Here is a 13,974-nt window from a genome sequence, read left to right on the forward strand (position 1 = left end):
TTGTGCAGCTTTCTTATTATTAAGTACTTTCTATATTTGTTGCAGAATTGTGGAACCCATGTTTAAAGTCAGGTCAACATCCATCATGATGTAAATCCCTTGTCATTGCAGTGGACAGATCCCCCTGGCCACCTCTCTCTCAGCCCTGTGCCATGTGGTGGTAAGAGCATTCCTAGCAACACAGTTCTTGCTTTCTTACAGAAGTCTTGAGCTGGAATGAAGTAGAACGAGCCTTCAAAGTGTTTACTTTTGAAAGCCTGAAACTCTCTGAGGTTAATGAAGAAGGAAAGCTAATACCTTCTGAGATGATGTATGGAACAGATTCTGAGATGTTCAACATACCATGGGACAACCCTGCCAGATTTGCTAAACAGATAAGGCAGCAATACATCATGAAAATGAGCACCCAACAGGCTAAATGCCAAACAGGTACACTACATGGAGGAAACCAAAGGATTTCTTATTTTATGATGATTGTTGATTTTTCCAGCATTGTACCTAATGGATTCTCTTTAAACTGACTAGATACTGAAACCAAAGACAGAATTTTATTTGTGGATCACAATTGGTCAACACCTATGCAAGAGAATGAAATCAGTAAAGAAACTTATGATGCTCATCAGTCTGATTCTAATAATAGGAAGCATTCTGACCCAAACAGTAAGGAACCCTTAGACCCTGACGATGTAGAGCTGTCAGTGCAGAAGACCAGCTTGACGACTCAGGTCCAGTCTGGGCCTTCAGGTGAGTAAGTGTGTGTGTGTGTGTGTGTGTGTGTGTGTGGACACTATTATACAATGATTAACTCCAAAAATGATGCAAGAAATATTATCTAAATTTAAATGTCTCCTTATTTCAATTAAAAGACTGTTTAATATCTAAGTTAAAATTAAACTTTGCTCTTGAGTATTATTATTATTATTGATTTTTAAAATATCCTAAGGCCTGTTAGTCCACTCTCACCTCAGTAAATATAGTGAGGTCCACATAATTAAAACTTTCCTTATTAGCATTTCATAGGGTTATTGTGATTATATGAAAAAGTTATTAAAAATTACCTGCAATTAGATAGTGAACTACCCACTACAGATTTGAGTACAAAATCATTGCTCAGTGAAGAACAATGATTCCCTTTCTCTCTTCCTTAAAACTCAAATAATGACTCTTACTCTAGAATATACCATCATAAATATTGTTATATTAGGAGATATATATGCATAGGAGACTGTTAGGCTAAATTTATTGAGCTATCCCGTGCATAGATGTCAAATTAATTACCTAAAATACAGCTGTTCATTTCCTGCTTTCAACCGTCAATGTCTCCCTACTAACTGAACCCAATTCTTTGGTCCGCTGTACATGCTTCTCTAGTAGTACCAAATTTCTTTCGTAACTTTCCACTTTTTCCCTTTTGATCACTCATCCTGGCTCTAGCCAAAAAGAATTAGGCTCTATTTCTTTTACACAGCCTGCTGCTTTCAATTGCTGTGTCTGAGTTCTCTTTTTGATTACAACTAGACTTCAGTGACACTTCCATGAAGCTTTGTTAGATGTGTCCATCTTGAAATGGCTCCCTTAGCATTCCCATGGTCATAATTAATCTGTGTTTCCTTTATGGCATTAGTTATCATTTTCTACTACTTATTACAGTTATTCATATGCTTATATTAAGTTTCCATAGTACTATAGCTTCTTAGAGGTCACAGGTATGCTTATCTTAAAAATATTAACTATATACTGGACCACAAAACAAGTCTCAGCAAATTTTCACAGGATCAAAATTACAGAATGTATTTTCATACCACAGTAAAATTGTGGTGGACATTAGTTACAAAAACTAATGAGAAAATGCCCAAAATTTTTTTTAATTCTTTTTTTTTAATTTATTTTATTTTTTTTAATTTATCTACGATAGTCACACAGAGAGAGAGAGAGACAGAGACACAGGCAGAGGGAGAGGCAGGCTCCATGCACTGGGAGCCCGATGTGGGATTCGATCCCAGGTCTCCAGGATCACGCCCTGGGCCAAAGGCAGGCGCTAAACCGCTGCGCCACCGAGGGATCCCCCCCAAATTTTTAAAAAGAAAAAATCACAATAGAAATTAGGAAATATTCAAGTTGAATGGCAAGGAAAACACTAAATATCAAAATTTCTATAATGCAACTAAAGCAAGGGATACTCACAAAGAAGCTCACAGCTTTAAATGAATACATTTTAAAAAAGAAAACTAAAAATTAATTAGCTAAACATCAGCCTTAAGTTGTTAGTAAAGATGAACAAAATAAGGGTGCCTGAATGGTTCAGTCCGTTAGGCATCTGCCTTCCGCTCAGATCATGATCTCTGAGTCCTGAGACAGATCCCTGCATCGGCTCCCTGCTCAGCGGGGAGTTTGCCTTTCCCTCTACCTCTGCCCCTCCCTCCACTTGTGCTCTCTCTCAGTCTCCCTCTCTCTCTCTCTCTCTCTCTCACTTTCTCTCTCTCTCAAATAAATAAATAAAAGCATTAAAAAATAAAGATGAACAAAGTAAATCCAAAAAAAGTGAAAGGAAGAAAATAAGAGTAAACTATTGACATAGAAAATATAGATGTAATAAGGAAGAACAAATTCTACAAAAGTCTGGTTCTCTGAAGACTTTTAAAATTTGATAATTCTTTTTAATGAAAGTCTGACTATAAAAATGGGTAGCACAAATACCCATATTAGGAATAAAACCATATCAGGAATAAAAATAGAGGATATGAACAACTTTATTCTGCTAAATCTAAAAATGAAATGAGAAAATTACAGGAAAAGTATATCTTACCAACAGTGACTCAAGAAGAAATAGAAACACGAATAGTGTTGCAACCATTTAAAGAAATTAAATCAATAATTAAAAGATCCTCCTAAATAGGACACGCCAAACTCAAATGATCTTATTTATTAGTGATACCAAACACTCAAAAAAGAAATAATTCTAGTCTTAAAAATTATTCCCAGAAATAAAAATTGAATATCATCCCTACTCATTTTATGAAGTTAGAATAAACCTTATAATCGAACTGTCAAGGATAGTATGACAAAAGAAAATTATTAATCAAACTCATTCATGAACATACATGCAAAAATCCTGAATAAGTAAACTGATCTAGCAATATACAAAATGATAATAATACATCACAAGTTGTTTTTATAACAAGAATATAGGAAAAATATTGTTAAAATCAATATAATTTATCAATACACTAGTGAGAAAAATGATATAATCATCTCAATGGATGGAGAAAAAGCACTTAAAACTTAGCAATTTGTGAAAAAAAATCTTAGCAAACTAGCAATAGAAGGAAAATTTCTCTACCTTTAAGGTTTATTCTTAAATTACTACAACAAACATTATATATCAAGATGAAAAGTTGAAAGATTTCCCTTGACACCAGAAAACTATCTATTAAACACTTGTATTCAGTATTACATTGGAGATGCTAGCCAACTCAGTAAGGCAAGAAAAAGAGATAAAAGTGTGAGGTTTGAAAAAGAAGAAACAAATGCTATTATTTGTAAATATTGTGTATGTAGAAAACCTGAAATAATCCACAAAAAAAATCAGGATTAATATAATAGTTTAAAAAGGAAATCATGGTTATAAAAGGACACACTTAAGATGTCTGCAGTGCTGGATCTTTTCTTTCTCATTATCCATTACATTAAGCATTTATGTTCTATGAACTCCTTTGTGTGTTTTATAATCTATAACTTTTTAAAGCATTAGAAAAAGAATAAGTCGTCAGTGCCACAAGAGAACAGATGTTAAATCAGTATTGGCTGGTCATCTTGCCGTTTTCACTTATTTAGATCGACGAAGTAGAATTAGGGAAATCTGCTTGCTTATTAGTAAAGCAGGTAAGTGAGGGCAAGGGAGACAGAGGAGGGAGGGAGATAACATTTATGTAATATTGCCCTGCTATATTCCAAGCATGTTAAGACATTTTACATATATTAACTGGTATTTAATATAAACCTCAAGTCTGTAAGAATTATCCCAATTCTAAAGATGAAGCATTGAAGACTCAGGGATTAAGTAACTTGTAGGAAATCAGGATTCCAACAGAGAGCTAACTCCAAACCAATGCTCCCTCCACTGTGTCTTGTGGCTTCCTCAGTTCCAGAAACTCCTTATCTGGTGGTTTAGTCATACAGTTTCTTCATGCTGATATTTAACCTGATTTTGTTATCAAATGAGTTGATTCCTTATTTCTCTATTCTAAGTTCCCCTACCTATTAGCCTAGCTCACAAAAATAATTAAGCCAAATAAGTTCACCTGGGATGTTATGGCTTCAGTGCATCCTGTGGGAATGTAAATGTAGGACAAAGAAGTCACTTTGTGTTAATATGGATCCAGAATAAACCAGGAGAGATATAAGGCCTGAGGTTTTTTTTCTTTGTGTTTTGTTTTTTTCTTTAGAGCAACTGGTGTATAGTTTTCCTCAGGCAACTTTTGCCACCTGGTGGTCAAACCACATAAATTGGCATTCCAGATCCTGGTGGAAAAGAGATGATTAGAGCAACTCTAAATTGTCAAGGCTAAAAATGCTAGTGTATCCTAGAGGCTGAGCAATCCTGAGAAATAAGCTCCCACAACCTGTAAGGGATCCTATGTGGTCTATGTTGATCTACATCAAGAAACTCTTAGAGTTGGACAGGGGAGGATGGCTGAGCCTTGGTGTCTCACTGTGTCTGTTATGTCTAAGGGACTCTGTTGTTGATCGTACATCCTCCCCCCCAACTCTGAATCATATTATTAAAGCAGCCATTTGAAATCATTTTAAACAAAGCAGAAATTGTTCACGTATTTCCTGCACAACCATCTTAGCATCAAATTCATATATATATTTTAAAAAAATGCTCCTGAATGTGAAGGACCGAATATTTGTGCTTTTCTTAACCAAACACTGGATTTCCATCTGAGACTGTTTTTGAAGTTGACAGGGTCTATTGGATATTTATGAAAAACCTGAGAGTTGATAACCGTGAGGCTATAGGTTTAGATGTGCCCTTTATGCTTGTTGGGTGTTTTTTTAATAAAGTAACTGCTTTGCAGAGGGATCTTGTTATCTCTAAAGTAAAACAGATTAGGAAAGCTGTTTTTCAAAGGGATGAGAAAGCATCCATTTCCAGATGTGTCAAAAAACTACTGAATCACACTGTCAAAGGATTATGTGGTTGAAGGCAGAATCAGAAAGAAAGAAAAAAATGATTTTACCCTACTATTAAATAAAGAGTTTAGATTGGTTTTAGAATGTCCTTTCCTTTGACAAAATAACTAATGCACAATTTTTTAGAACATATTTTCTGAACTGGAGACTTTTTCTGCTGGATCCTTAGACACAGGAGGGAATATCAAATCTCCCGGAAATCTGGCAGACCACAGAATAGAATAATTTTTATTCCACAGATTTCATATCAGTTGCTTCAAGGACACATGGGACATCATGGTCTATTTAGAGTTATAGTTGGCTTGAGTTTTCTCTTGAGTAGATGTATTTATATAAATACTGAACTGGATTGACTTTATAGTTTTCCTCTAAATCAAAATGGAACATTCACGCCGTCACCTTCACCAGCCCCAGGCAAGATGAAACTAGTAGCGAAAATGCAAGCAGCTATGCTCTGAAAAGAAAGAAAAATATTGGCCTATCCTTGGCAGACACAATTAACTACACCCTCTAGAAATGCATATACGGTTCTCTTTGCCACAGAATGAAGTTGAATCTTATGCTTACCCTAAAATGAGCTTTTGTCTTGAATTTCTTCCACAGTTCCTCTCTCTCTCTCTTTCTCTCTCGCGCGCGCTTGCACTTTACATGCAATTCCAGTTTCATTATATGATGTAGATTTTCCTCATTCAATCAAAACAAAACATACCGAGCCCTTACCACATGCCTGGTGCTCAAGATACAGTTATGGAAAATAAGGTGGGGTTCTTATACTCCAGGAAGTCACATTGAGATGGAGAGAGACATAAACAAATAAATATCATCAGGCACTAGTAAATGCGCTGATTAAAAATAAAACAGGGTAAAAGGCAGAAAGGCCCTTAAGAAGGTGATGTTTAAGCAATGATAAGAATGAAGTCAGTGTTTGAACCAAGTGATTATCTGAAAACAAAGCATGTCAGAAAGAAAGGCCAATGTAAAAACTTTAAGATACAGCAAGCAAGCTTGTGAGTCTAGAGAAGAACGAGGAAAGGAGAATGGAAGAGTTGTGTTTGGAGAGTGAAGGTGGAACCATTTTATATTTGACTATGTAGGAATTAATTTGCTGCTGTTCTAAGGGAGATAAAAGGCCAGGTTGGCTCAGTTGTTCAGTAGCATCACAAACATAGTATCACAAGATTCATCACCCACTCCGTTTCTTTGGCCAAACTTGGAATATGAGATGCAGTTTATCCATTTCTAAGTGAGAGTTTCAGAATCACAAGAGCTATAGTTTAATCAGTGAGTATTTGCAACCCATAAAGGCAAAGGTACATTTTTAGAAGTGAGGGAGATAGTCTGACAGCAGAGTATCTGCTATGATTTAGGAATGTATCATAAGGGGGCTGAGTTCTTTTCAAAGGGTTTAGTTATACTAAACCCTAACTCTTCTAGGTAGACAGTGATTTAGAATTATTGACACAAACACCTTTTTGGAGGCATGAAACATGCCTTTCAGGAATTACCTTTTCAGCACAGAAACATAGATCATATGGGCAGCAAAAAGGCGCAGCACTGACAAAGGCAAGAACAAAGCCCAAACAGAACTGGATGTTGGTGTCTTTGATTTACAGAACAGACCAGGAACAATGAGATCAAAGATGAAGGACTCACAAAGGCTGATCCTCTTGAAAAGGTAAGGAATTGTTTTCCTAAAAGTGTAGATACAAGTAAGATGATCTGAAAAAACTGTGACCCAGAGTGAGAAACACACACACACACACACACACACACACAAGGAGATGCTCAGCAGCAGAGGAGGGGATTGCTCAGACATCCCCACACCAGCTCCAACTGGAGAGAAAGGAGTTAATTTCACTAGCGGCTTAAGAAAAACTTCCAAGCTCCATGCTCCTCTCTAGACAGTGTAGTGTGGCTTGGCAACCTCACAAACACCTGCTGACCATACAGCCATGTAGAACTAATGCTGTCTTGAAGTGAGTTCAGAAAACCTGCCTATAATTGCTAACAGGACTCAGAAGAGTATAACCTAACAATAAAAATATTTAGATTATGTTGCCCATAAAAAAAAAAAACACTCAAAGGCATACTCTTTCTGGCAGCAGTTCTCCTAAAATGTTGCCATATGGATTTATACATATGCAGATTTCCCCAATTAGATGGAGTGCATGCTGGTTAGTTGATGGAGTCCAAGAGGGCTCCATTTGGACTTGAACAAATTAAAGCTGAAATTGCACTCCTATGATTTTTTAGAAACCCAAGAAGATGACTCTAGAAGCCGAATTAGAGGACATAAAGAAAACTCAACAACGCAATCTAATGGACTGGAGTTTCACTGAACATTTTAAACCGAAAGTTCTGCTTCAGGTATTAATGGACCATGAGTCTCTAGGAGACGGTTGGACAGGTCTGGGGAGTCATGCTATGATTTAGAACAGTTCACTTCGAGGTCACTCTTTCAGATCTCGTTCTGATCAATATTCCCATTTACTTCAGCTATAAAAGGAATTTATTCCCAGATTGAACTATGCATGCCCAGGGAATCTACAAAATAGTTTAAAATATATCTTCTAAAGAGACATTTTTATAAAATCTTCTAAGAAAAAAAGAAAGGCATACAACTGCTGCACGTATTTTCCAAGAACAGAAGTCAGGCATTATAGGAAAACAGCTTTTTCCTCTCATATTGCCTATCTGGTCTATAAAGTTTTCACTACATTTCAAAGTATTTTCCTTTTTAAAAATATTTTTTTCTTTATTTGAGAGAGCGATCAGGGGGAGGGGCAGCGGGGAGGGAGAGAGAGACTCTCAAGCAGACTCCCAACTGAGCATGGAGCGGGAGGACCCTGAGATCGTCACCTGAGCCAAAGCCAAGAGTTGGAGGACTCAACTGACTGAGCCACCCAGGTGACCCTCTAAGTAATTTCTGATGCAGTTAACAGGACAATGGAACTTGCAATAACTAGTATTTATTGAACACTTACCATACGGTAGCAATGACTTGTAAGTATTATTTGCTCATTTAATCCTTACAACAATCTTATAAAATAGTAACTGTAAATAGTGGGAAATTGAGACAACTTGACCAGTAGTACCTTTTGCCCAAGGGTCACATGGCTGATGAGTAAGAGAAGCAGGGTAGGAACCCAAGAAATCTGGCCCCAGAACATGTCCTCTTAACCATTATGTAAAATCACAAGTAACCCTATAGTTTCTATGTTTTATGCAAAAACCTATACTAATTTTTGTTTTATCTTTCTAATTTTAATTTTATCAATATGTTTTACATCCACACATTTTTAAAGCCAGAAAATTCTGTACAGAGTCTTATGAAAAATAGTAGCTCTCCCCCACTCCATGCCTAAATTCCCAAAGGTAAAAATCCTCAAGTTATTTATTTACTTATTTATGGTGTTACTTAACTCAGTAATCTCTAATAACAAGTCACATTTTGTTTAGTTTTAGTTTTGGCTGGGCATCATCATCAATTGATTCCCTCTTTGAGAAATACCCATGCAACATGTGCACACCCACATACATACGCACCCACACAAGTACATACTCACTCACACACACCTACATGCACATTAGCACTTCTTGCCATCCACTAGCACTGTTAACCATATCATCATTTTTGATTAGATCAATATTCAATATTTACTTTATTTCATTTATATATATGTTATTCAGATGAATATGAATATGCTATTCATATTCATAGCTGGACTATGTGAATAATCTGTGATTAGATTTCCTTTCTTGATACTATTTTTGTTTTCCTTGGAGTTTGTTTTCTCATTTTTTTTCATTGGTGTAGCTTAGTATGCATTTATCGTTACTCATCCGCAAACTCTCTACCGAAGAGTAAAATCTCCTTTGAATACATTCAAAGCTAATAGGCATTGTATCAGTTTTACCATCTAAGCCAACTCTCTCACATATGCTCTGAACTCCCGCTAGCCCTCCAGGCCTGCTTCGCAGCTGTGGGTCTGGGAGCTTCCTTTATTGGCATCCTGGTCACACCCTTGGCCTCTCTTTCAGAAATCAAATACTCTGGCTTATGAACCCCATGTCATCTTCTTTCTTGGGTTACTTGTAGGGGACTACCTCCTGTAGTTGCTTCCTGACTTAAAATAGATGGCAGGTAAATTTTGGGAGCATTGAACATTTGAAAACATCTCTACCCTTACATTTGAGTGACAGTTTGGCTTTATATAAAATGCTAAGTTAGAAAACATTTTCCCTGAAAATTTTGAGGCCATTCCTCAGTAGTGGTCCAGCTTCTTGGATTCTTCTTGAGAAAATAAGCAACAAACGAACAAGCAAACAAAAAATGAAATTCTAATTCCTGATCAGTTGAGTCTGTTTTTTTTTTCTTCTTCTTCTCTCTGGAAGCTTTTAAGATCCTCTGTTTGTTCCAGTGTTCTTGGTTTCCTGTCGATGATGCCTTGATGTCATTCTATTTCCAAGTATCATATTGGCAAGCCCAGTACAATCCAGAAACTCCCGTCTTTATATTCTGGAATTATCTATAGTCATTTTTCTGATAGTCTGCTTCTTTCCATCTTTTCTATTATTTCTCCAGGGGGGAAAAATGTGAATCTCTCATCTGAAAGATATAATTTACCTGTCAGGGTATTGGGACCTGAGTGGTCTGGGGAGAAGGCAGTTAGGCTCCTTACCATTCATCCTCTAGCTCTGCATCCTTCAATATGGTAACCACTAGGCACATGTAGCTTCTGAGTACTTGAAATGTAGTTGGTCCAAATTGAGATGTTCTGTGAGTTTGACATACTATATACATATATACCAAATTTCAAAAACTTAATATGAAAAAAGCAGATATATCTCATTAACAATTTTTATATTGATTACATATTGAAATGATCATATTTTTGACACATTGGGTTAAGTAAAATATATTTTTTAAATGAATTTTACCTGTTTCTTTTTACTTTTAAAGTGTGGCTACTATACAATTTGGAATTACACGGTGGGTCACCTTATATTTCCTGGACATCCATTTAACTTTTAGGCAATTTCCATTTTTTCTGTAGTACACCTCTCCCTTGGCAGTGTCTAGGATTCCTTTTCTCAGAATCCACTGGGTCATTCCATAAGCTAATAATCCTCCCTTTGTCTGCTAAGGGGATAGATAGGCAGGCAGCTCCTTGCTTGAGAGCTTCTTCGGGCCCGAACAGCTTCTTAAAAATATTTTAATTTTCCTATTTGCAGTACCACTTTCACCCCATTCTCAGAAGTACCTCGTCCTGCCATTTCTTGAGCTTTTCTGCACTTCTTGCACACAAGGATGGTTACTTCTGATCTCTAATTAAATTAATCTTAGAACTTGATTTTCTATGTCTGCTGTCAGCCACCCCTTGTCCTTCTGCTTTTCAGTTTCTAAACTGTATTGCCTTTGTCTCCTTTCCTCTGACCTTTATTTCATGATATTAAAACCCAATAATTTCACCATTCTTTTAGTGAGGTGTCGAGAAGTACATACATATGTTTAACCTTTCATCTCTAACTGGACATTCATTTCAGGCTTTTTTTTTTTTTTTGATTTGGCTTTGTCCTCACCACTCCATGAAGCTGCATGATAACCACCCTGCCAAATCTAATGGACAATTATCTTTCTTCATCTCCCTGGACCTTTTAACAGCATCACAGAGTTTCTCACTTCACTGCGAAACACTCCTCACTCTCAGTTTCCAACATGCCATACTGTATTTCTCCTCAGTGCTCTGTTTGGAATTTTGTTGACTTAATGTTTAAATATTGGAGTCTCAGCCCTGAACCATCTTCTCTCTATTGTAAACATTCTTGTGATGATTTCATGTATATATACATATATATGTATATATATATACATATATATATGACCTTTGCTAATGACTCCTAAAATTTTATCCTCCAAATAATTTCTCTCTCAAGTTCCACACTAGAACACCTAATTCCAAATTCCACTTGAATTTCTTTTTTTTTTTTTAATTTTTATTTATTTATGATAGTCACAGAGAGAGAGAGAGAGAGGCAGAGACACAGGCGGAGGGAGAAGCAGGCTCCATGCACCGGGAGCCTGATGTGGGATTCGATCCTGGGTCTCCAGGATCGCGCCCTGGGCCAAAGGCAGGCGCCAAACCGCTGCGCCACCCAGGGATCCCTCCACTTGAATTTCTGACCTGCATCTCAATTTCATTGTCCCAAATGAGGCTCGTAATTTTCCCACCTACGCATGTTTCTCTCCTCATCCATCTCGGAAGATATCACCTTCAAGCCAAAAGGCTAAGAATCATCCTTCATCTCTGCTTTTCCTGTATCCTGCATGTCTGATCCATCATCGAGTTTTGATGCCATCAAAGTTCCTCACCATCTCCAGCCTTGCTACACCAGTCCAGCCACCACCCTGTTGTTGTTCTACCACAGGATCTTCCTAATCATCAACCTACTTCTGCTCCTGTCCAATTTGTTCTATGAATCAGATACTCCATCAATTTCATCTTCTCAGGATATGTCCCTGAGTCCAGGATGAGCTATAAAAATCTTAATCAGATTTTAAAGGAAAATCTATCTTGTTCACTTTTGTTTTCCTAAAATCTACACAGTACCTGGCACATAGTAGGTGCTTATTTTTTAAGTGAAGTATAACATACAGTGTTATATTAGTTTCAGGTGTAAAATATAATGATTCAACTATTCTATACATTACTCAGTGCTAATCACAGTAAGCTTACTCTTAATCCCCTTCACCTCTTTCACCCATCCCCTCTGGGCAACCACCAGTTTGTTCTCTGTATTTAAGAATCTGATTTTTTGGGCAGCGCAGGTGGCTCAGCACTTTAGCTCTGCCTTCGGCCCAGGGCGTGATCCTGGAGACCTGGGATTGAGTCCCATGTTGGGCTCCCTGCATGGAGCCTGCTTCTCCCTCTGCCTGTGTCTCTGCCTCTCTCTCTCTCTCTCTCTGTGTCTCTCATGAATAAATAAATAAAATCTTTTTTTTGTAAATCTGATTTTTTATCTCTTTTTTTCTTTGATCATTTGTTTTGCTTAATTCCACATATGAGTGAAATCATATGATATCTGTCTTTCTCTGACTGACTTATTTTACTTAGCATGATACTCCCTAGATTCATCCATGTTGTTACAAATGGCAAGAGTTTTTTTTATGTCTGAGTAATATTTAGTTGTATATATACACACAATAAGTATATATATTTAATTGTATACATATAGTATACATTATACATTGTGTATATATATATTTAATTATGTATATATATTATATATGTTATATCATATGCCATATCATATATATTGCCACATTTTCTTTATCCATTCATCCATGGTTGAACACTTGGGTTGCCAACCATATCTTGGCTATTATGAATAACACTGTAATAAGTATGTGTTTATTTTTTTAGTTAACTAATTAGTTTATGGTACCAGCAATATTAATAGAGAATAATAGGTAAAAGCCAAGTAGTAAAAAAAAGGTGAAAAAAGATACATGAAAACCTGTCAAGCATTGATTAAGAGCAACTATAGCTCTGAGAAACTTAGTGTTATAAATTCTAGCAGCTAAAGTAAATAGAAAAACAAATTTTGCAGAGCTCTCTAATGGAAAGAAGGATACATGTTCATCGGAAATGAGCATATTTGGTTTGGGGGTTTAAAGTCTTTTTTTTTAAAAATAATAAATTTATTTTTTATTGGTGTTCAATTTGCCAGCATACAGAATAACACCCAGTGCTCATCCCATCAAGTGACCCCCTCAGTGCCCGTCACCCCTTCACCACCACCACCCCGCCCTCTTCCCCTTCCACCACCTCAGGGGTTTAAAGTCTTAAAGGAATTTGCCTTTCCAAAAAGAAAGGTAATGAATAGTACCCTATGTAACAAAATCAAACAAACAAAATTAATGCAAAAATATTCACTACATGTGTGTTTCTGGTATTACTTCTCAGGGAACAGATGTAATAGTTTAAATGCCACTCCATAAAGACTCTCATACAGGGGAGTAGATTGGGGAAGTAAACACATTATTTTGGTAATGCTCCCCGTGTAAAATTGGAAGCAAAAGTAAAACAGTTCTTTCCTAACATAATATGCAATTCCATGCTGTCAGATCACCCAAACAGTAGAGAACTGAAAATTCCTACGTAAGATTGATGTTGAAAACAAAAACAAAAACAACAACCCACAGCTATCTAATTTATTTCCCTGTGAACATGTTTCCTTATGTTGATTAGCAGTGAAATGGAAGCAGGATACAAGTGTGCCTGCCCTCTCTACCTCTCTGTTGGTAGCTGCAATTCCAAGTCATGCTGAGGGTGGAATGTTTTGGGAAAGACCAGGGTTAGAAGGCGTTTGGAAACAGTATTATGAGAAAGACTACTCACCTCATTCCTCTATACTACAGCATGGTGTAGTAGAAAGCACTCTTCAGAGTGCAAAATGGTGACACTTAGACTGGCATTAAGCCCTGACCCTGGAACTTATGAACTCTGTTGTTAGGCAAATCTCTCATCCTCTCTCAGCTCCAATTTACACTGAAAAATGAGGATTTTAGTATTTTGAAGTGGGAAAAATAATTGTACCTATTTATCTGGGGATTTTAAAATGAGACGATCTATATGAAGCCATGCAAAATGTTAAATAGCTGCTTGACTTAATTATTATCTCCCAGCCTTAATAAATTAAAAACACTTGAGCAGATGCCTGTATGCCTGGAATGTATGTATGTTTTTCTATAAGAGTTGCTGAATTCAGCTCCAA

At 36.7% G+C, this 13,974-nt stretch overlaps 1 protein-coding gene across 1 annotated transcript in view; it reads left to right on the forward strand.

Moving 5' to 3' along the window:
* Positions 1–13,974, forward strand: part of SPAG17 (sperm associated antigen 17) — a 221,169-nt gene that overhangs the window by 101,277 nt on the left and 105,918 nt on the right. Inside the window, exons 14-17 of the mRNA XM_041754035.1 lie at positions 202–429; positions 526–744; positions 6,810–6,871; positions 7,450–7,563. Of these exons, the coding sequence (XP_041609969.1) occupies positions 202–429; positions 526–744; positions 6,810–6,871; positions 7,450–7,563 (623 nt within the window). The remainder of the gene's footprint in view (positions 1–201; positions 430–525; positions 745–6,809; positions 6,872–7,449; positions 7,564–13,974) is intronic.

Source organism: Vulpes lagopus, chromosome 5 (genome assembly GCF_018345385.1).
Source record: "Vulpes lagopus strain Blue_001 chromosome 5, ASM1834538v1, whole genome shotgun sequence".
Lineage (NCBI taxonomy): Eukaryota > Metazoa > Chordata > Mammalia > Carnivora > Canidae > Vulpes > Vulpes lagopus.